Source organism: Drosophila novamexicana, unplaced genomic scaffold (assembly GCF_003285875.2).
Source record: "Drosophila novamexicana strain 15010-1031.04,08,12 unplaced genomic scaffold, DnovRS2.1 tig00000512-arrow-arrow-pilon, whole genome shotgun sequence".
Taxonomy (NCBI): Eukaryota; Metazoa; Arthropoda; class Insecta; order Diptera; family Drosophilidae; genus Drosophila; species Drosophila novamexicana.
Genome location: NW_020824809.1, coordinates 1,350,661 through 1,368,312, shown reverse-complemented (window position 1 = coordinate 1,368,312; position 17,652 = coordinate 1,350,661). Strand labels below are relative to the sequence as shown.

At 40.2% G+C, this 17,652-nt stretch overlaps 11 protein-coding genes across 11 annotated transcripts; 5 read left to right on the top strand and 6 right to left on the bottom strand.

Moving 5' to 3' along the window:
- Positions 1–396: 396 nt before the first annotated feature.
- LOC115762023 (nucleolar and coiled-body phosphoprotein 1-like) lies at positions 397–5,901 on the bottom strand. Its single transcript, XM_030704090.1, has 3 exons — positions 5,476–5,901; positions 3,570–4,230; positions 397–811 (listed from the first exon to the last, which is right to left on the bottom strand). Exons 1-3 carry the CDS (start codon positions 5,882–5,884, stop codon positions 397–399), a joined length of 1,485 nt encoding a protein of 494 aa, XP_030559950.1. The 5' UTR covers positions 5,885–5,901.
- On the top strand, positions 1,093–1,419 carry LOC115761843 (histone H4). The gene has a single exon (XM_030703824.1). It carries the CDS (start codon positions 1,108–1,110, stop codon positions 1,417–1,419), a length of 312 nt encoding a protein of 103 aa, XP_030559684.1. The 5' UTR covers positions 1,093–1,107.
- Positions 2,055–2,457, bottom strand: LOC115761841 (histone H2A). Its single transcript, XM_030703822.1, has one exon. The coding sequence runs from the start codon at positions 2,427–2,429 to the stop codon at positions 2,055–2,057; it is 375 nt and encodes a 124-aa protein (XP_030559682.1). The 5' UTR covers positions 2,430–2,457.
- Positions 2,660–3,103, top strand: LOC115761842 (histone H2B). The gene has a single exon (XM_030703823.1). It carries the CDS (start codon positions 2,675–2,677, stop codon positions 3,044–3,046), a length of 372 nt encoding a protein of 123 aa, XP_030559683.1. The 5' UTR covers positions 2,660–2,674; the 3' UTR covers positions 3,047–3,103.
- On the bottom strand, positions 3,445–4,249 carry LOC115761845 (histone H1.2-like). The gene has a single exon (XM_030703827.1). The coding sequence runs from the start codon at positions 4,244–4,246 to the stop codon at positions 3,497–3,499; it is 750 nt and encodes a 249-aa protein (XP_030559687.1). The 5' UTR covers positions 4,247–4,249; the 3' UTR covers positions 3,445–3,496.
- Positions 5,902–6,169: 268 nt separating the features above from the next.
- On the top strand, positions 6,170–6,496 carry LOC115761844 (histone H4). The gene has a single exon (XM_030703826.1). It carries the CDS (start codon positions 6,185–6,187, stop codon positions 6,494–6,496), a length of 312 nt encoding a protein of 103 aa, XP_030559686.1. The 5' UTR covers positions 6,170–6,184.
- Positions 6,497–7,303: 807 nt separating this feature from the next.
- Positions 7,304–7,810, bottom strand: LOC115761879 (histone H2A). The gene has a single exon (XM_030703880.1). It carries the CDS (start codon positions 7,779–7,781, stop codon positions 7,407–7,409), a length of 375 nt encoding a protein of 124 aa, XP_030559740.1. The 5' UTR covers positions 7,782–7,810; the 3' UTR covers positions 7,304–7,406.
- Positions 7,811–8,011: 201 nt separating this feature from the next.
- LOC115761880 (histone H2B) lies at positions 8,012–8,425 on the top strand. The gene has a single exon (XM_030703881.1). It carries the CDS (start codon positions 8,027–8,029, stop codon positions 8,396–8,398), a length of 372 nt encoding a protein of 123 aa, XP_030559741.1. The 5' UTR covers positions 8,012–8,026; the 3' UTR covers positions 8,399–8,425.
- A 368-nt stretch (positions 8,426–8,793) lies between these two features.
- Positions 8,794–10,110, bottom strand: LOC115761878 (histone H1.2-like). The gene has a single exon (XM_030703879.1). The coding sequence runs from the start codon at positions 9,593–9,595 to the stop codon at positions 8,846–8,848; it is 750 nt and encodes a 249-aa protein (XP_030559739.1). The 5' UTR covers positions 9,596–10,110; the 3' UTR covers positions 8,794–8,845.
- A 5,869-nt stretch (positions 10,111–15,979) lies between these two features.
- Positions 15,980–16,423, top strand: LOC115761919 (histone H2B). The gene has a single exon (XM_030703937.1). It carries the CDS (start codon positions 15,995–15,997, stop codon positions 16,364–16,366), a length of 372 nt encoding a protein of 123 aa, XP_030559797.1. The 5' UTR covers positions 15,980–15,994; the 3' UTR covers positions 16,367–16,423.
- Positions 16,424–16,763: 340 nt separating this feature from the next.
- LOC115761946 (histone H1.2-like) lies at positions 16,764–17,568 on the bottom strand. The gene has a single exon (XM_030703982.1). The coding sequence runs from the start codon at positions 17,563–17,565 to the stop codon at positions 16,816–16,818; it is 750 nt and encodes a 249-aa protein (XP_030559842.1). The 5' UTR covers positions 17,566–17,568; the 3' UTR covers positions 16,764–16,815.
- Positions 17,569–17,652: the final 84 nt, after the last annotated feature.

Genomic DNA, 17,652 nt, shown 5'->3' with positions numbered 1-17,652 from the left:
CATATATTTTGTCGGTGGAATATAATGGAGTTGAGTTTTCGGTTAAATATCAAATAATATGCATATGGATTTATCGTTAAGATACAATGAGGTGAAGCAAATACTGTAATGCCCTATTTGCTTATTGTCACATTTTATAAAGCTATTTAATATAATGTTGTATTTGGCGACCTTTCCATTTCAAAATTGTTTGTTTGGCAGGCTCGAGGTCCGAGCTTTTTTTATTCAAGACAAAATGAAAATGCAGTTTTGTTTGACTTTTAACCAATGTTTTTCGACTGCACTTCGGTATTTAATATATTGATACGAAAATATCAATCTCCTTGTTTAGAATATTTTGTGGTCCTGAAAAGGACCGATTTGTTTGATATTTATGTTTTAAGGATGAGGTATAACTTAAGCGCGCTCCCCACGAATACGTCTGGCCAGTTGAATGTCCTTGGGCATGATGGTGACACGCTTAGCGTGGATAGCACACAAATTTGTATCTTCGAATAGGCCAACTAGATAGGCTTCGCTAGCTTCCTGCAAAGCCATCACAGCCGAGCTCTGGAAACGTAAGTCGGTCTTGAAATCCTGAGCAATTTCGCGTACTAAACGCTGGAACGGCAACTTGCGAATAAGCAGTTCCGTGCTCTTCTGGTAGCGACGAATTTCACGCAGGGCAACAGTGCCTGGCCTATAGCGATGAGGTTTCTTCACACCACCAGTTGCTGGAGCACTTTTACGTGCTGCCTTAGTAGCTAACTGTTTCCGAGGAGCCTTTCCTCCAGTTGATTTACGAGCAGTTTGCTTAGTACGAGCCATCTTTCTTTCACAATTCTAACTTTACACAGTCACTGTTAAAAACACAATAACCGTTCGTCTCGTTTGTGTATCGCTTATATAGAACATGAGTGATAAGTTAGAAAGAGAACGAAAGATATTTGCTGTTCGCCGCTTTGCCGAATATGTTACGAGGGTAGTGTGTGAGCGAGATGGAAATATTTTTTTACTCGCTCGAGTTTTGGATATTTTTGGTATAAATATAAGCGCTGGCTGAAGAGCTAGCATTAGTATCTTTGTGACATTCGTGGTGTAAAGTAGAATAAAAATATAAAGTGAAAAATGACTGGTCGTGGTAAAGGTGGCAAAGGCTTGGGTAAAGGCGGCGCCAAACGTCATCGCAAAGTGTTGCGTGATAATATCCAGGGCATCACGAAACCAGCTATCCGCCGTTTAGCTCGTCGTGGTGGCGTAAAACGTATTTCTGGTCTTATTTATGAGGAAACTCGTGGTGTTCTAAAAGTTTTCTTGGAAAATGTTATCCGTGATGCGGTCACATACACCGAGCACGCCAAGAGGAAGACAGTCACAGCCATGGATGTTGTTTACGCGCTGAAAAGACAAGGCCGTACCCTGTACGGTTTTGGCGGTTAAAAAGAAAATGTAGAATTTATGTTGACACCAATCGGTCCTTTTCAGGACCACCAATCCGTTTTATTAAGAGATCAAAAACGTTTAATTCTTAACCTTAACCTTAATGAAACACGCTAGCACAGATCATATGAATGTCTAAAATGTGATGTTGTCAACTTTTATCCGCTGTCTTTTTTTTTTGTTTAGTTAACTAGCAAATTATGCCTTTTTTTCAATATTATGCCTTCTTGGGCAACAGAACTGCTTGGATATTGGGTAAAACAACGCCCAGGGCAATGGTCAAGCTGTCAAACGCTTCTCCATCTAAGAATCAACCGCTCCCGGCACTGCTCCAGCAATCGACAAGATTCACCGATGTTCGTTTGTTTTACAAATTTTGTGCTTGTTTTTAATCTATCACAAAAGACATATTTTGTGCTTGTTTTTAATCTATCACAAAAGTAAGACAACCGCATTCGATACACACATTTTTATCGACTAGCACGACTGTACTTTTGAGCTGAGATGTACTTTGTATTATTAAATCGATTTCAGATACCCTATCGAATGAAAAGATAATCTCTTTTTTAATATTTTTGGTCGTCCTGAAAAGGACGGTTGGTTTCGACTTTTTTTTTTGTTTAGTTACTAGTAAATTATGCCTTCTTTTCCGTCTTCTTGGGCAACAGCACTGCTTGGATGTTGGGTAAAACACCGCCCTGGGCAATGGTGACGCCCGAAAGCAGTTTGTTTAACTCCTCATCGTTACGAATGGCCAATTGCAAGTGGCGAGGGATAATTCTAGTTTTCTTGTTGTCGCGTGCAGCATTGCCAGCCAACTCCAAAACTTCAGCGGCCAAATATTCCATAACGGCAGCCAAGTAGACAGGAGCACCGGCACCTACACGTTCAGCATAGTTGCCCTTACGAAGGAGGCGGTGAATACGACCAACGGGAAACTGAAGACCAGCGCGGTTAGAACGCGACTTTGCCTTTCCCTTCACTTTTCCACCTTTACCGCGACCAGACATTTTCGTATTTTCCTTATTTCACTGTTTCACTGCTCACACACAACTATCGAATGTTTCTGACATCCAACCACATATCCATTATATTTATACTTTTTCCAACTACCTACTTCTTCAGTTTTAGAGATGCGAGTTGAACGTGATATAAACATGAAAGCGTCGCTCGAAAAAAAGTATAAATGCTAAGCAACACACCCCAAGTGTCAAGCATTTGTGAAGTGAATTAAAGTGAACGTTTGTGAATAATAATGCCGCCGAAAACAAGTGGGAAGGCAGCCAAAAAGGCTGGTAAGGCTCAAAAAAACATTACCAAGAATGACAAGAAGAAGAAGCGCAAGAGGAAGGAAAGCTATGCTATCTACATTTACAAAGTGCTCAAGCAGGTCCACCCTGACACCGGCATTTCGTCAAAGGCGATGAGCATAATGAACAGCTTTGTTAACGACATTTTCGAGCGTATTGCTGCCGAGGCCTCCCGTTTGGCTCACTACAACAAACGCTCAACTATTACCAGTCGGGAAATCCAAACCGCAGTACGTCTTTTGCTGCCCGGCGAATTGGCCAAGCACGCTGTCAGTGAGGGAACAAAAGCAGTTACAAAGTACACCAGCTCCAAGTAAAATTCAGCTAGATGTACATTGTACATTGTACGGGAAGCAAAAGGCCCTTTTCAGGGCCACAAATCTCTTTTTCAAGGAATTAAAAATATTTAAAAATCCAAATATGCATTCTGGTTGCGTTATAAGAACTTTTCTATTATCTTAAATATTAGAGTACACTTTCCGCCTATTCGGTCTTTAGAGAATCTTTAGTATTTATGGAACTTTTTCTATCTATTGTGCGGTGGAATGAATGAGGAAAGAACATATATGATATTTACAATGATGAATGATGATAAGTTGACGTCCAATCTAATTGAAGTCCAATCTAACTTAACATGCCGATGTAGACAAAAAGAAAAATTCTTTCTCTTAGAAAATCGTATTTGTAGCCCTTAAAAGGGCTTTGTTGGAAAACCAATTTCAATATTAGAAATTTGCACATGCTGACGAGCAGTTAGCAATTTCAAATTATTTCTTCGTTGCAGATGCAGTCTTCGCTTTTGGCTTCTTGACAGCAGTTTTCTTCGGGGTCGTAGCCGACACGACTTTCTTCGGTTTAGCAGTTGTGGTCTTAGGTTTTGGGGTCTTTGGCTTTATTGCGCTTGATTTAGCCTTTGCTGTTGTAGGCTTGGCCTTTATGGTTCCCGTTTTCTTCGCATCCTTAGCCTTTGCTTTGTCCGCCTTCTTTTTCTCAACACTCTTTTTGGATGGTGTGGCCTTTGATAGCTTTTTATCAGCGGCACCCGCTGCTTTCTTCGTGATTGACGTACTACTCTTCTTTTTAGTTGCTGCTGCCGGCGAAGCATTCACCTTCTTAGCTTTCTTGTCGACAGCGGAGGCCTTTGGCTTGGGATCCTTCTTAGCGGATGCAGATAGTTTAAACGAACCAGAGGCACCCTTGCCCTTTGTTTGGATCAGCTTTCCATTCGCAACCGCATTCTTTAGGTACTTCTTAATGAACGGGGCTAGCTTCTGGGCATCGCACTTGTATGTAGCACCGATATATTTTTTAATTGCCAGAAGGGATGAGCCACCACGTTCCTTTAAATTTTTAATCGATGCATCTACCATTTGCTGAGTTGGTGGGTGCGATGGGGGAGCTGTTGACTTCTTTGACTTTGGTGTGGCTGCTGCCTTTTTAGTAGACACCTTTTTCTCGCCTGAGGCTGCTTGGGCAATCACAGGAGATGCGGACGTTGCAACTGCGGAATCAGACATTTCTTGATCTTTACCTTACTTTAGTGTACTGAAAATACTTTTGGTGTGAAAACGGAAATATGCCATGCTCACCCGTTTGAGTGAGAATCGAGGAGGACGGTGGTACGAGAATGTTTTTGGTATTGAACGTTTGTTACTCAATGCGTCGTCATTACATACTTGTTAAATGGTCATTTACAAAAGTTTATACTTGGAAATCGTTGTGAATATGAATTGAAATATTTTGTTTAATATTCAAACAATACAATATAAATTATTTAGTGTATTTAACATGATTTTATGATTTTTAATTGCCAGTCAAAGTTTAACTTTGAGACTTGGCGAAAAACGTTTTCGAGCAAAAAACACGATTATTAATAAAAATATAATGAATCTTGAAATATTATGCATTTATATACAATATTTCAACAATTCTTTAATCAAATTCAACTATTAATTTAAATATATCTTAAGTCTACTATTTTAAATATCTATTTAACATAAGCCTTAGCTGTTAAAAACAGGCAAGTTTACAATGAAATCAATATAAAACGCTTCAGACAAATCTAATTTTGTCTTTAACAGTTAATATAAATTAAAAAAAAAAAAGGAAATGAAAGATTATTCCATTTAGTAAAACAAATTGTTAATATAGTTGAAACTAAATTAATAAAATATCATGCGAAATCCATATGACATTTCTGTGTAGCGAAAAATCCATTAGACCCTTAGTTAATTTATTTTCGAAATTCAGAAATTATCTCTTAGAGCACAATTGATTGATGAAAAATTAAAAATTATGTTTATTTGCGGTGATGAGGACCAAACCAAATGCTTTATATAGCTATTCAGAAAATCATCTATACATCGACATATATTTTGTCGGTGGAATATAATGGAGTTGAGTTTTCGGTTAAATATCAAATAATATGCATATGGATTTATCGTTAAGATACAATGAGGTGAAGCAAATACTGTAATGCCCTATTTGCTTATTGTCACATTTTATAAAGCTATTTAATATAATGTTGTATTTGGCGACCTTTCCATTTCAAAATTGTTTGTTTGGCAGGCTCGAGGTCCGAGCTTTTTTTATTCAAGACAAAATGAAAATGCAGTTTTGTTTGACTTTTAACCAATATTTTTCGGTATTTAATATATTGATACGAAAATATCAATCTCCTTGTTTAGAATATTTTGTGGTCCTGAAAAGGACCGATTTGTTTGATATTAAGGATGAGGTATAACTTAAGCGCGCTCCCCACGAATACGTCTGGCCAGTTGAATGTCCTTGGGCATGATGGTGACACGCTTAGCGTGGATAGCACACAAATTTGTATCTTCGAATAGGCCAACTAGATAGGCTTCGCTAGCTTCCTGCAAAGCCATCACAGCCGAGCTCTGGAAACGTAAGTCGGTCTTGAAATCCTGAGCAATTTCGCGTACTAAACGCTGGAACGGCAACTTGCGAATTAGCAGTTCCGTGCTCTTCTGGTAGCGACGAATTTCACGCAGGGCAACAGTGCCTGGCCTATAGCGATGAGGTTTCTTCACACCACCAGTTGCTGGAGCACTTTTACGTGCTGCCTTAGTAGCTAACTGTTTCCGAGGAGCCTTTCCTCCAGTTGATTTACGAGCAGTTTGCTTAGTACGAGCCATCTTTCTTTCACAATTCTAACTTTACACAGTCACTGTTAAAAACACAATAACCGTTCGTCTCGTTTGTGTATCGCTTATATAGAACATGAGTGATAAGTTAGAAAGAGAACGAAAGATATTTGCTGTTCGCCGCTTTGCCGAATATGTTACGAGGGTAGTGTGTGAGCGAGATGGAAATATTTTTTTACTCGCTCGAGTTTTGGATATTTTTGGTATAAATATAAGCGCTGGCTGAAGAGCTAGCATTAGTATCTTTGTGACATTCGTGGTGTAAAGTAGAATAAAAATATAAAGTGAAAAATGACTGGTCGTGGTAAAGGTGGCAAAGGCTTGGGTAAAGGCGGCGCCAAACGTCATCGCAAAGTGTTGCGTGATAATATCCAGGGCATCACGAAACCAGCTATCCGCCGTTTAGCTCGTCGTGGTGGCGTAAAACGTATTTCTGGTCTTATTTATGAGGAAACTCGTGGTGTTCTAAAAGTTTTCTTGGAAAATGTTATCCGTGATGCGGTCACATACACCGAGCACGCCAAGAGGAAGACAGTCACAGCCATGGATGTTGTTTACGCGCTGAAAAGACAAGGCCGTACCCTGTACGGTTTTGGCGGTTAAAAAGAAAATGTAGAATTTATGTTGACACCAATCGGTCCTTTTCAGGACCACCAATCCGTTTTATTAAGAGATCAAAAACGTTTAATTCAACCTTAATGAAAGAAGCAAGCACAGATCATATGAATGTCTAAAATGTGATGTATTCAAGCGTCAAACGTTTCTCCATCTCAGAATCAACCGCTCCCGACACTGCTCCATTAATCGACCAGAATCACCGATGTTCGTTTGTTTTACATATTTTGTGCTTGTTTTTAATCCATCACAAATGTATGACAACCGCATTCGATAGGACAATTTGCACATTTTTAGCGACTAGCACGACTGTACTTTTGAGCTGAGATGTACTTTGTATTATTGAATCGATTTCGGATACCCTATTGAATGAAAAGATAATCTCTTTTTAAATATTTTTGGTCGTCCTGAAAAGGACGGTTGGTTTCAACTATTTACGAAGAATACGCTTTTTTTTTTTTAGTTTCGTTAACTAGCAAATTATGCCTTTTTTTAACATAATGCCTTCTTGGGCAACAGAACTGCTTGGATGTTGGGTAAAACAACGCCCAGGGCAATGGTCAAGCTGTCAAACGCTTCTCCATCTAAGAATCAACCGCTCCCGACACTGCTCCAGCAATCGACAAGATTCACCGATGTTCGTTTGTTTTACATATTTTGTGCTTGTTTTTTATCTATCACAAAAGTAAGACAACCGCATTCCATAAGACAATATTACACATTTTTATCGACTAGCACGACTGTACTTTGTATTATTGAATCGATTTCGGATACCCTATCGAATGAAAAGATAATCTCTTTTTTAATATTTTTGGTCGTCCTGAAAAGGACGGTTGGTTTCGACTATTTACAAATGTATACGCTGTCTTTTTTTTTTTTTGTTTAGTTAACTAGCAAATTATGCCTTCTTTTCCGTCTTCTTGGGCAACAGAACTGCTTGGATGTTGGGTAAAACACCGCCCTGGGCAATGGTGACGCCCGAAAGCAGTTTGTTTAACTCCTCATCGTTACGAATGGCCAATTGCAAGTGGCGAGGAATAATTCTAGTTTTCTTGTTGTCGCGTGCAGCATTGCCAGCCAACTCCAAAACTTCAGCGGCCAAATATTCCATAACGGCAGCCAAGTAGACAGGAGCACCGGCACCAACACGTTCAGCATAGTTGCCCTTACGAAGGAGGCGGTGAATACGACCAACGGGAAACTGAAGACCAGCGCGGTTAGAACGCGACTTTGCCTTTCCCTTCACTTTTCCACCTTTACCGCGACCAGACATTTTCGTATTTTCCTTATTTCACTGTTTCACTGCTTACACACAACTATCGAATGTTTCTGATATCCAACCACATATCCATTATATTTATACTTTTTCCAACTACCTACTTCTTCAGTTTTAGAGATGCGAATTGAACGTGATATAAACATGAAAGCGTCGCTCGAAAAAAAGTATAAATGCGAAGCAACACACCCCAAGTGTCAAACATTTGTGAAGTGAATTAAAGTGAACGTTTGTGAATAATAATGCCGCCGAAAACAAGTGGGAAGGCAGCCAAAAAGGCTGGTAAGGCTCAAAAAAACATTACCAAGAATGACAAGAAGAAGAAGCGCAAGAGGAAGGAAAGCTATGCTATCTACATTTACAAAGTGCTCAAGCAGGTCCACCCTGACACCGGCATTTCGTCAAAGGCGATGAGCATAATGAACAGCTTTGTTAACGACATTTTCGAGCGTATTGCTGCCGAGGCCTCCCGTTTGGCTCACTACAACAAACGCTCAACTATTACCAGTCGGGAAATCCAAACCGCAGTACGTCTTTTGCTGCCCGGCGAATTGGCCAAGCACGCTGTCAGTGAGGGAACAAAAGCAGTTACAAAGTACACCAGCTCCAAGTAAAATTCAGCTAGATGTACATTGTACGGGAAGCAAAAGGCCCTTTTCAGGGCCACAAATCTCTTTTTCAAGGAATTAAAAATATTTAAAAATCCAAATATGCATTCTGGTTGCGTTATAAGAACTTTTCTATTATCTTAAATATTAGAGTACACTTTCCGCCTATTCGGTCTTTAGAGAATCTTTAGTATTTATGGAACTTTTTCTATCTATTGTGCGGTGGAATGAATGAGGAAAGAACATATATGATATTTACAATGATGAATGATGATAAGTTGACGTCCAATCTAATTGAAGTCCAATCTAACTTAACATATATGCCGATGTAGACAAAAAGAAAAATTCTTTCTCTTAGAAAATCGTATTTGTAGCCCTTAAAAGGGCTTTGTTGGAAAACCAATTTCAATATTAGAAATTTGCACATGCTGACGAGCAGTTAGCAATTTCAAATTATTTCTTCGTTGCAGATGCAGTCTTCGCTTTTGGCTTCTTGACAGCAGTTTTCTTCGGGGTCGTAGCCGACACGACTTTCTTCGGTTTAGCAGTTGTGGTCTTAGGTTTTGGGGTCTTTGGCTTTGTTGCGCTTGATTTAGCCTTTGCTGTTGTAGGCTTGGCCTTTATGGTTCCCGTTTTCTTCGCATCCTTAGCCTTTGCTTTGTCCGCCTTCTTTTTCTCACCACTCTTTTTGGTTGCTGCCGATTTTGATGGCTTTTTATCAGCGGCACCAGGGGCTTTCTTCGTGGTAGATGTACTACTCTTCTTTTTAGTTGCTGCTGCCGCCGAAGCATTTACCTTCTTAGTTTTCTTGTCGACAGCGGAGGCCTTTGGCTTGGGATCCTTCTTAGCGGATGCAGATAGTTTGAACGAACCAGAGGCACCCTTGCCCTTTGTTTGGATCAGCTTTCCATTCGCAACCGCATTCTTTAGGTACTTCTTAATGAACGGGGCTAGCTTCTGGGCATCGCACTTGTATGTAGCACCGATATATTTTTTAATTGCCAGAAGGGATGAGCCACCACGTTCCTTTAAATTTTTAATCGATGCATCTACCATTTGCTGAGTTGGTGGGTGCGATGGGGGAGCTGTTGACTTCTTTGACTTTGGTGTGGCTGCTGCCTTTTTAGTAGACACCTTTTTCTCGCCTGAGGCTGCTTGGGCAATCACAGGAGATGCGGACGTTGCAACTGCGGAATCAGACATTTCTTGATCTTTACCTTACTTTAGTGTACTGAAAATACTTTTGGTGTGAAAACAGTTTCAGTTTTTATTGGTCACAGTAGGTTTCATGGTAATACATTTTGGTACCTTATTCATAAGTACAGTCTTGATTGACAAAGTCAAGTTAACTTAATTTTAGGTTTTACATTTCATTTTGCCTTGCGCTTCTAGCTTATCCAGGCGTTAATTCTATTACTTATTATTATTTAGATTATAGTTCTTAAGGTTTATGTTTTGGTATAGTTGAGTAACTTTATTGTGTATATATATATATTCCTAGGAAAGACTCGTTTTGAGTAAAAACCTGGATTTCGTAATGTTAATTTGGATTTGTTTGTTTTTGTCTTATAACTAGCTTAATTTGTAATAACAAGGGTCTTAGGAACTAGATAACTGGATTGAGGAAGAGATAGGAGGTTAGAAATATTTATACAATAGAAGATAGGGAGAAAAAAGGGGGGGATATGTTGCGACAAATAATAATAAGATGAGCATTTCATTTTTTGTTTTTTTTTTTTTTTTTTTTTTGTTTTTTATTGTTTAATGTTGTAAGCAAGTCCATCGTTAGGGTCGATGGACTGCCTTTTTCTGTGGTAGAATATTAGGTTGTTCTGAGAGTCGCGTATTATGCCCTTCTCTTTGAGACTGTTTATATGGTTTATGGTTAGGTGGTCTGTTGAGAATCCGACCGGTATCCGGATCTGCTCTATGCTATCTAATACTTGTTGGTTTGTACTGTTGCGGTTTCGTTCTAGGAACTTTTCGATTATTTTAAATATGAGGGTGTCTACTCGCATGGTATTTGCGATTTTGTATAGCTTTGAGTTTGATATGTAGTTGTGTGAGTTGGGTATGAGGGAGCGTTTCCCTAAGGCACGGCGTAGGATGCGTCTTTCAAAAAGACGTATTTTTTCCATTTGTCTGGATTTAATATTGAACCAACCGATGTGGCCATGGGTTAGGATTGGTTGGATTAGTTTCTTATAGGTAAGTGAACCTATTTTGATCAATTGGGCATTCGGATGGGATGGGTTCTCATTTAAAGGCTTGTAGATATGATGAATTTGGTGCAGTTGGATTTTTGCTCGCTTAAGGGTATGTTCGATGTGCTCTTGGAATTTGAGTTTTTCATCATATATGACTCCTAGGTATTTTATTTTTGATCTGATTTGTATTTCTGTATTGCCCTTGAAAATACATCCCTCGCACTTATTAGCGTTAAGCTTAAGTCGCCATTTGGCAAAGTATTTGCATAGTTGGTCTAGATATTTATTGAGGTCCATTTCTGCGCTTGCTATCCATGCACCTGAGGATAGTAGAAGGATATCGTCCGCGTAGATGAGCGGCTGAATACGCGCTGTCGAGGTTGAGGTGGGGATCTGTATGAAGGCTGGTAGATCAGCGAGGTAAATGTTATATAATATTGGTGCTAGGAGGGAACCCTGCGGCACTCCTGCAGTTATTTCGCGGATTAGCGATTGCTCTATGCCGTCTGGGCTGGCGACATAGAAAGAACGGGTTGTAAGGTAGTTTTGGATAATACGTGTGGTATTTGGGTTAAATCGGAAGATGTTGTTCATTTTGTATATGAGGCCGTTCGTCCAAACCGTATCGAAAGCTTTTTCGAAGTCAAGGGCACATGCGATTGTAGCACGCTGTCTAGCGATGTTGCTAAATATGAAGGAATTTGCGACAGCTAATGAGTTGCTAATAGATAGGTTGTCCCTGAAACCGAACTGATAGGGTTTAAGTATTTGATGGGAGTCTAAGTGTTTTTTGATTTGTGCCATTAACATTTTTTCGAATAGGAGGCTAATTGCGGAGAGGATTGAGATTGGCCTGTACCCTTGTAGGCTTTGTGGGTTTGATTTAGGTTTTAGTATGGGAGTTATTCTGCTGCATTTCCAGGCATTTGGAAAGTAGCCTGAATTAAAGCAATGATTGAAAATGACTGCTAGGTGTTTGAGGACTAGCATATTGCAATGTTTTAGGAGGTAATTATTAATACCATCTGGGCCCATGGTTTTTTTGCTATTTTTTTGTTTGACCCACTCGAGAAGTTGCTTGGCGTTTGTAAAGCCGAGCTCTTCCGAGTTTTCCCAATTGCCGTCTGCTCTTCGGCTGGGATCAAAATTGATTATGTAGTTTGGTATGTGCGAGGGATTTTGTGCTATAGTGCCGACTCGCCTATTTATGCGGGCAGTGTGTTGCCTAAGCTCGGGGCTGCCATTAGACATGTAGTCATTCTGCTTGTGGATTTGCTCGAATGACCACGCTAGGGCATTGACTTTTTCGAATTTCGACTTAATAACGATAGGAACGTTAATGTCGATTTCATTATGCTCAGTGGCTGTTAAGTGGATGTCGTGTTTAAGCGGCTCGTCTGTTTGGTGGTTTGGGTTACTATGTCTTAGGGTTTTTAAGCTAATCTTACTTGGCCTTATGTATTTCAGGCAGGTTTCTACATGTCGTAGGTTGCTAGTGTGGATATGGCTATTGATTTGGATTGTGAGGTCGGAGATTAGGGATTTAAGCTGTGACTTTTCGTCAAATGATAGTGAGTGTTGGCGCCTAACGAGGTATCTTCTAATGATGCGTTTCTGCTTGATAAGAGCAAGACACTGTGCGCTTAGTTTGACTGTGTTATAGGGCTTGGATGGATGTATAGTTCTTTTGGGGATGGCATCTGGCGAGTCCAGTGCAGTGTTAAGTGCTGTATTAAGTTCTTCAATGTGTGCATCTATTTCTTGAGGGTTTAGGTTGGAAGATATCGTAATTGGTCTGAGATTTCTTAAGAGAATAGAGTTCCATATATCTGTGTTTATGCAGTCGAATCTATGTACTTTTTTTGGGTCTGTGCTTATAAGTGTGTATTGGCCCAGTTGTATTTTTAGGGTAACCCCGAGATGGTCTGATGGGAATTCATCTGTTGTGTTGCAGAGGGAACCATTTTCTGTCTGGAGGTCTATAGAGGATATGAAGAAATCTATTGAGGATGGGTTGTTAGAGTTATTGGGACGACTAGGTTCTTTGGGGGGGTAAAGAACGAAGTTGGGTTGTCCTAGAAGCCAGGTTTGAAGGTTTTTACCGGCGTTATTTATGTGGGCTGGGCTATAGTCAGGTACATGCCAACTAGGGTGTTTGGCATTTAGGTCGCAACCTATAATTATTTGGGCACCATTTCCAGTATGATGCAATGAGTTGAATAGCGTATTCATGTCGTTAGTGAGAAGTGGGTCTTTGGGCCGTTTGTATAATGAGACTGCTATAAAGCTTTGGGTGTTGCTGAGCGAGTCTTTGTATGAAAGTTTAATTGCCACGGCTTCGATATAGCATAGTGGCGGGATATCTAATCGTTCAAACTGTATGCCGTTTTTAACGCATATGGCGACGGACGTACCACCATTTTCTGGGTGACGTTGCGCATGTCTTGTATGGGTAGCTTTCACATTTTGCCTTATGAATTGGTATTGGGAAAGTTTTGCGGTATTTCTGTTCCCTAGACGGTGCTCTGCTATGAGCATTATGTCTGGCCTATGTCTGTTTAGGAATTGGTCGAACTCATGCCTCTTCTGTAGTGAGATGAGTGAATTAACGTTTTGGAAGATACATTTAAGGGAGGTCATTTTTATTGTGCAATTTGAATAAGGAAGTCTAGTAGTAGGGCTTGTTTTATTTTGCGAGCTTCTGACTCATCTTGGGCTTGGTTTGTGGGGTATTTTTTTGTGAGTTTCTGCATGATGTTTATGCAGGTGAAAATATCTTTGCCGAAGGCTTGGACACTATCACTGTTGATGGTCTCAAGCGAGAGATTTGTTGCTTGTGGCTTTGGGGCCAGATTGTTAGCGAGATGTTTTTTTAGTGCCGGGTTGGTGACAATAATGTTTTTTGGGAGTTGTGGCTGACGAGAGTCGGGCCTTACCTCATTTGTTTTTTTGAAAAGTGAGGCGAATGGGACATTATTTTTAATCTTGCTTGCAGTGAGTGCTGTAGTGGCCTTGGTAATTTTTTTTACATTTCTTTGTTCAGCGCTACTTCGCTTATTTTCGAGTTTGGTGGTGATTGCTATTCTGACCGGGCAGATATTAGCATTTGCTGTGTGTTGACCCTTGCAGTTGACACATTGTGTTTTATTGTTGTCTGCTGGGTTATCAGTTTTTTTGATACTGCATTGCCCGGGGGCATGGTCAGCAGTGCATTTGATGCATCTATACTGCATTTTGCAATTGCTTGCGACATGGCAATACCGTTGGCAGTTGTGGCATTGTTTTATTTTCTTTTCGGCTTTGAGCGCCTCGATTTTTATTTTGCAGTTAAGTAGGCTTTTAATGGAGTATATTGTTTTGGCCTTTTCTGTTTTTTCTATTTGTACCAGCCAGAAGTTCTTTTTAAATGGTTTGACGCTAATGATTTTCAGGTCTGGGCAGGTTTCTTGTACTGCTATCTTAACTTCATCTTCTGTGAAGATTTGCTGAGGTAATTTTTTTATAACTATGGAGTAAGGCTTAAGTTCTTTGGGGGTGTAAGTATAGTAGCTTTTTTGATTAAGGTCTAACAGTTTCTTAGTCTCTTGGAAATCTTCAAGGGTAAAGACATTGACATGGGTTCTATTTTTGTTGATTATATTAAGTCTAAAACGCTCATTTTTCATTATTTGTCGCAACATACCCGTCAGTTCCTTTGGGTTCACATTATATGTCGCTATAATGGGTAGTTTTGACGTCTTGGTTTTCGTCTCTTTTGTTTTGGATGGTCCAGGTAATTCTACCCTTGGTGCGGTTGGGGCTATCACGGTGGTTTCCTCTGGGTCATCATCAATGTCCATATCGTCAGCTACTTTTGGAGTGGCTGGTTTCTGGCCCTTTGATTTCTTGTTTTTCTTGGGCTTGGACGGGCCCAGTTCTGGGAACTCGTCGTCCTGCGTGGCTTCGTTTTCGTCTAGCTGGGCGAGAGCTGCAAATTTGTTGCCATCGAATGCTTTTGCCGTTGCTTGTATTTTTAGGTGTTTCAGCTGGTTTTGAATTCCTTGGTGTTTCTTCGAGATTGCTTCTGGCCCGTTAGCAGAACCGGCTGCTTGTGCTCGGAGACGCATTAGTTCTTCCATTATTGAGTGGTATTCTGTGGATTTCATCCACACACCCTCAGTTGTTTCGAGATCGTCATAATTTTCCTGTATGTCATTGATTTCGGCTTCCTCATCGGTGTATTCATCATAGCTAAGCGATGATATCGATGAGGTGCGGCTGCGTTTACCACATGCGTTCTCCTGCTCGTTGAGATCAGCTTGTTGGTTATTGTATTTTGCACTTGCCATTTTGTTTTTTGTATACGGTGATTGATGCACTTTTCTTTGGTTTTTTAGGTGCAATGCCGACTTGCTTTTTTGCACTTTACCACTTCCGTTTATTTTAATTTTTCCGAAATTTGTGATCGGGTCGCATTGTTCGTCACTTGTGGCCGTAATATTTATTTCTGTGTCCATATCACTTATATTTCAGATTTAAATTTCAGATTTAAATTTATTTATTTTTTCAGATTTAAATTTATTTATTTATTAATGGTCGACAAAACGAGTGTCTTCCTCATTATTCAATAGAATATACAATAGAATTTTATGCTAAAAGCCTAGTTAAAGGATACAATTTTCTAAATAGCATCACCGACCGATGGAGGTGTTTTATTTGCCAGTCCGGCCAGCTGTGCCCCTTTTCACAGCTAATTTTGTCAGTGACGCTATTAGAGCCTACATCTAAGCAGAAGGTTGTAAGTAGGAAAAAAGTGTTTTCAAGTAGCATTAAAATAATCTTAATATATATATATATTATATATTACTTTTGCCACTTTAGGGTTATCATGCACTAGCACTCGCGTTTGACGCGTATCCACAATCGCGTTTGACGCGTATCCACAATCGCGTTTGACGCGTTTCCACACTCGCGTTTAACGCGGCTTCACACAGACACGTGTTCGACACGTTCCCACACTCGCGTTTAACGCGGCTTCACACAGACACGTGTTCGACACGTTCCCAAACTCGCGTTCAATGCGGTTTCACACTGTCACGTGTTCAACACGTTTCCAAACTCGCGTTCGCTTTGATTTTAAGCAATCACAGGAGATGCGGACGTTGCAACATTTTCGTATTTTCCTTATTTCACTGTTTCACTGCTTACACACAACTATCGAATGTTTCTGACATCCAACCACATATCCATTATGTTTATACTTTTTCCAACTACCTACTTCTTCAGTTTTAGAGATGCGAGTTGAACGTGATATAAACATGAAAGCGTCGCTCGAAAAAAAGTATAAATGCTAAGCAACACACCCCAAGTGTCAAGCATTTGTGAAGTGAATTAAAGTGAACGTTTGTGAATAATAATGCCGCCGAAAACAAGTGGGAAGGCAGCCAAAAAGGCTGGTAAGGCTCAAAAAAACATTACCAAGAATGACAAGAAGAAGAAGCGCAAGAGGAAGGAAAGCTATGCTATCTACATTTACAAAGTGCTCAAGCAGGTCCACCCTGACACCGGCATTTCGTCAAAGGCGATGAGCATAATGAACAGCTTTGTTAACGACATTTTCGAGCGTATTGCTGCCGAGGCCTCCCGTTTGGCTCACTACAACAAACGCTCAACTATTACCAGTCGGGAAATCCAAACCGCAGTACGTCTTTTGCTGCCCGGCGAATTGGCCAAGCACGCTGTCAGTGAGGGAACAAAAGCAGTTACAAAGTACACCAGCTCCAAGTAAAATTCAGCTAGATGTACATTGTACATTGTACGGGAAGCAAAAGGCCCTTTTCAGGGCCACAAATCTCTTTTTCAAGGAATTAAAAATATTTAAAAATCCAAATATGCATTCTGGCTGCGTTATAAGAACTTTTCTATTATCTTAAATATTAGAGTACACTTTCCGCCTATTCGGTCTTTAGAGAATCTTTAGTATTTATGGAACTTTTTCTATCTATTGTGCGGTGGAATGAATGAGGAAAGAACATATATGATATTTACAATGATGAATGATGATAAGTTGACGTCCAATCTAATTGAAGTATAACTTAACATATATGCCGATGTAGACAAAAAGAAAAATTCTTTCTCTTAGAAAATCGTATTTGTAGCCCTTAAAAGGGCTTTGTTGGAAAACCAATTTCAATATTAGAAATTTGCACATGCTGACGAGCAGTTAGCAATTTCAAATTATTTCTTCGTTGCAGATGCAGTCTTCGCTTTTGGCTTCTTGACAGCAGTTTTCTTCGGGGTCGTAGCCGACACGACTTTCTTCGGTTTAGCAGTTGTGGTCTTAGGTTTTGGGGTCTTTGGCTTTATTGCGCTTGATTTAGCCTTTGCTGTTGTAGGCTTGGCCTTTATGGTTCCCGTTTTCTTCGCATCCTTAGCCTTTGCTTTGTCCGCCTTCTTTTTCTCAACACTCTTTTTGGATGGTGTGGCCTTTGATAGCTTTTTATCAGCGGCACCCGCTGCTTTCTTCGTGATTGACGTACTACTCTTCTTTTTAGTTGCTGCTGCCGGCGAAGCATTCACCTTCTTAGCTTTCTTGTCGACAGCGGAGGCCTTTGGCTTGGGATCCATCTTAGCGGATGCAGATAGTTTAAACGAACCAGAGGCACCCTTGCCCTTTGTTTGGATCAGCTTTCCATTCGCAACCGCATTCTTTAGGTACTTCTTAATGAACGGGGCTAGCTTCTGGGCATCGCACTTGTATGTAGCACCGATATATTTTTTAATTGCCAGAAGGGATGAGCCACCACGTTCCTTTAAATTTTTAATCGATGCATCTACCATTTGCTGAGTTGGTGGGTGCGATGGGGGAGCTGTTGACTTCTTTGACTTTGGTGTGGCTGCTGCCTTTTTAGTAGACACCTTTTTCTCGCCTGAGGCTGCTTGGGCAATCACAGGAGATGCGGACGTTGCAACTGCGGAATCAGACATTTCTTGATCTTTACCTTACTTTAGTGTACTGAAAATACTTTTGGTGTGAAAACGGAAATATGCCATGCTCACCCGTTTGAGTGAGAA

Coding starts and splice junctions, on each gene's coding strand:
- LOC115761843 (XM_030703824.1), top strand. CDS start 1,108: ATGACTGGTCGTGGTAAAGGTGGCAAAGGCTTGGGTAAAGGCGGCGCC.
- LOC115761841 (XM_030703822.1), bottom strand. CDS start 2,429: ATGTCTGGTCGCGGTAAAGGTGGAAAAGTGAAGGGAAAGGCAAAGTCG.
- LOC115761842 (XM_030703823.1), top strand. CDS start 2,675: ATGCCGCCGAAAACAAGTGGGAAGGCAGCCAAAAAGGCTGGTAAGGCT.
- LOC115761845 (XM_030703827.1), bottom strand. CDS start 4,246: ATGTCTGATTCCGCAGTTGCAACGTCCGCATCTCCTGTGATTGCCCAA.
- LOC115762023 (XM_030704090.1), bottom strand. CDS start 5,884: ATGGCTCGTACTAAGCAAACTGCTCGTAAATCAACTGGAGGAAAGGCT. Junction 4,231..5,475: donor TATTCGTGGGGAGCGCGCTT/AAGTTATACCTC, acceptor CTGATTCCGCAG/TTGCAACGTCCGCATCTCCT. Junction 812..3,569: donor GCTAAACCGAAGAAAGTCGT/GTCGGCTACGAC, acceptor GAATTGTGAAAG/AAAGATGGCTCGTACTAAGC.
- LOC115761844 (XM_030703826.1), top strand. CDS start 6,185: ATGACTGGTCGTGGTAAAGGTGGCAAAGGCTTGGGTAAAGGCGGCGCC.
- LOC115761879 (XM_030703880.1), bottom strand. CDS start 7,781: ATGTCTGGTCGCGGTAAAGGTGGAAAAGTGAAGGGAAAGGCAAAGTCG.
- LOC115761880 (XM_030703881.1), top strand. CDS start 8,027: ATGCCGCCGAAAACAAGTGGGAAGGCAGCCAAAAAGGCTGGTAAGGCT.
- LOC115761878 (XM_030703879.1), bottom strand. CDS start 9,595: ATGTCTGATTCCGCAGTTGCAACGTCCGCATCTCCTGTGATTGCCCAA.
- LOC115761919 (XM_030703937.1), top strand. CDS start 15,995: ATGCCGCCGAAAACAAGTGGGAAGGCAGCCAAAAAGGCTGGTAAGGCT.
- LOC115761946 (XM_030703982.1), bottom strand. CDS start 17,565: ATGTCTGATTCCGCAGTTGCAACGTCCGCATCTCCTGTGATTGCCCAA.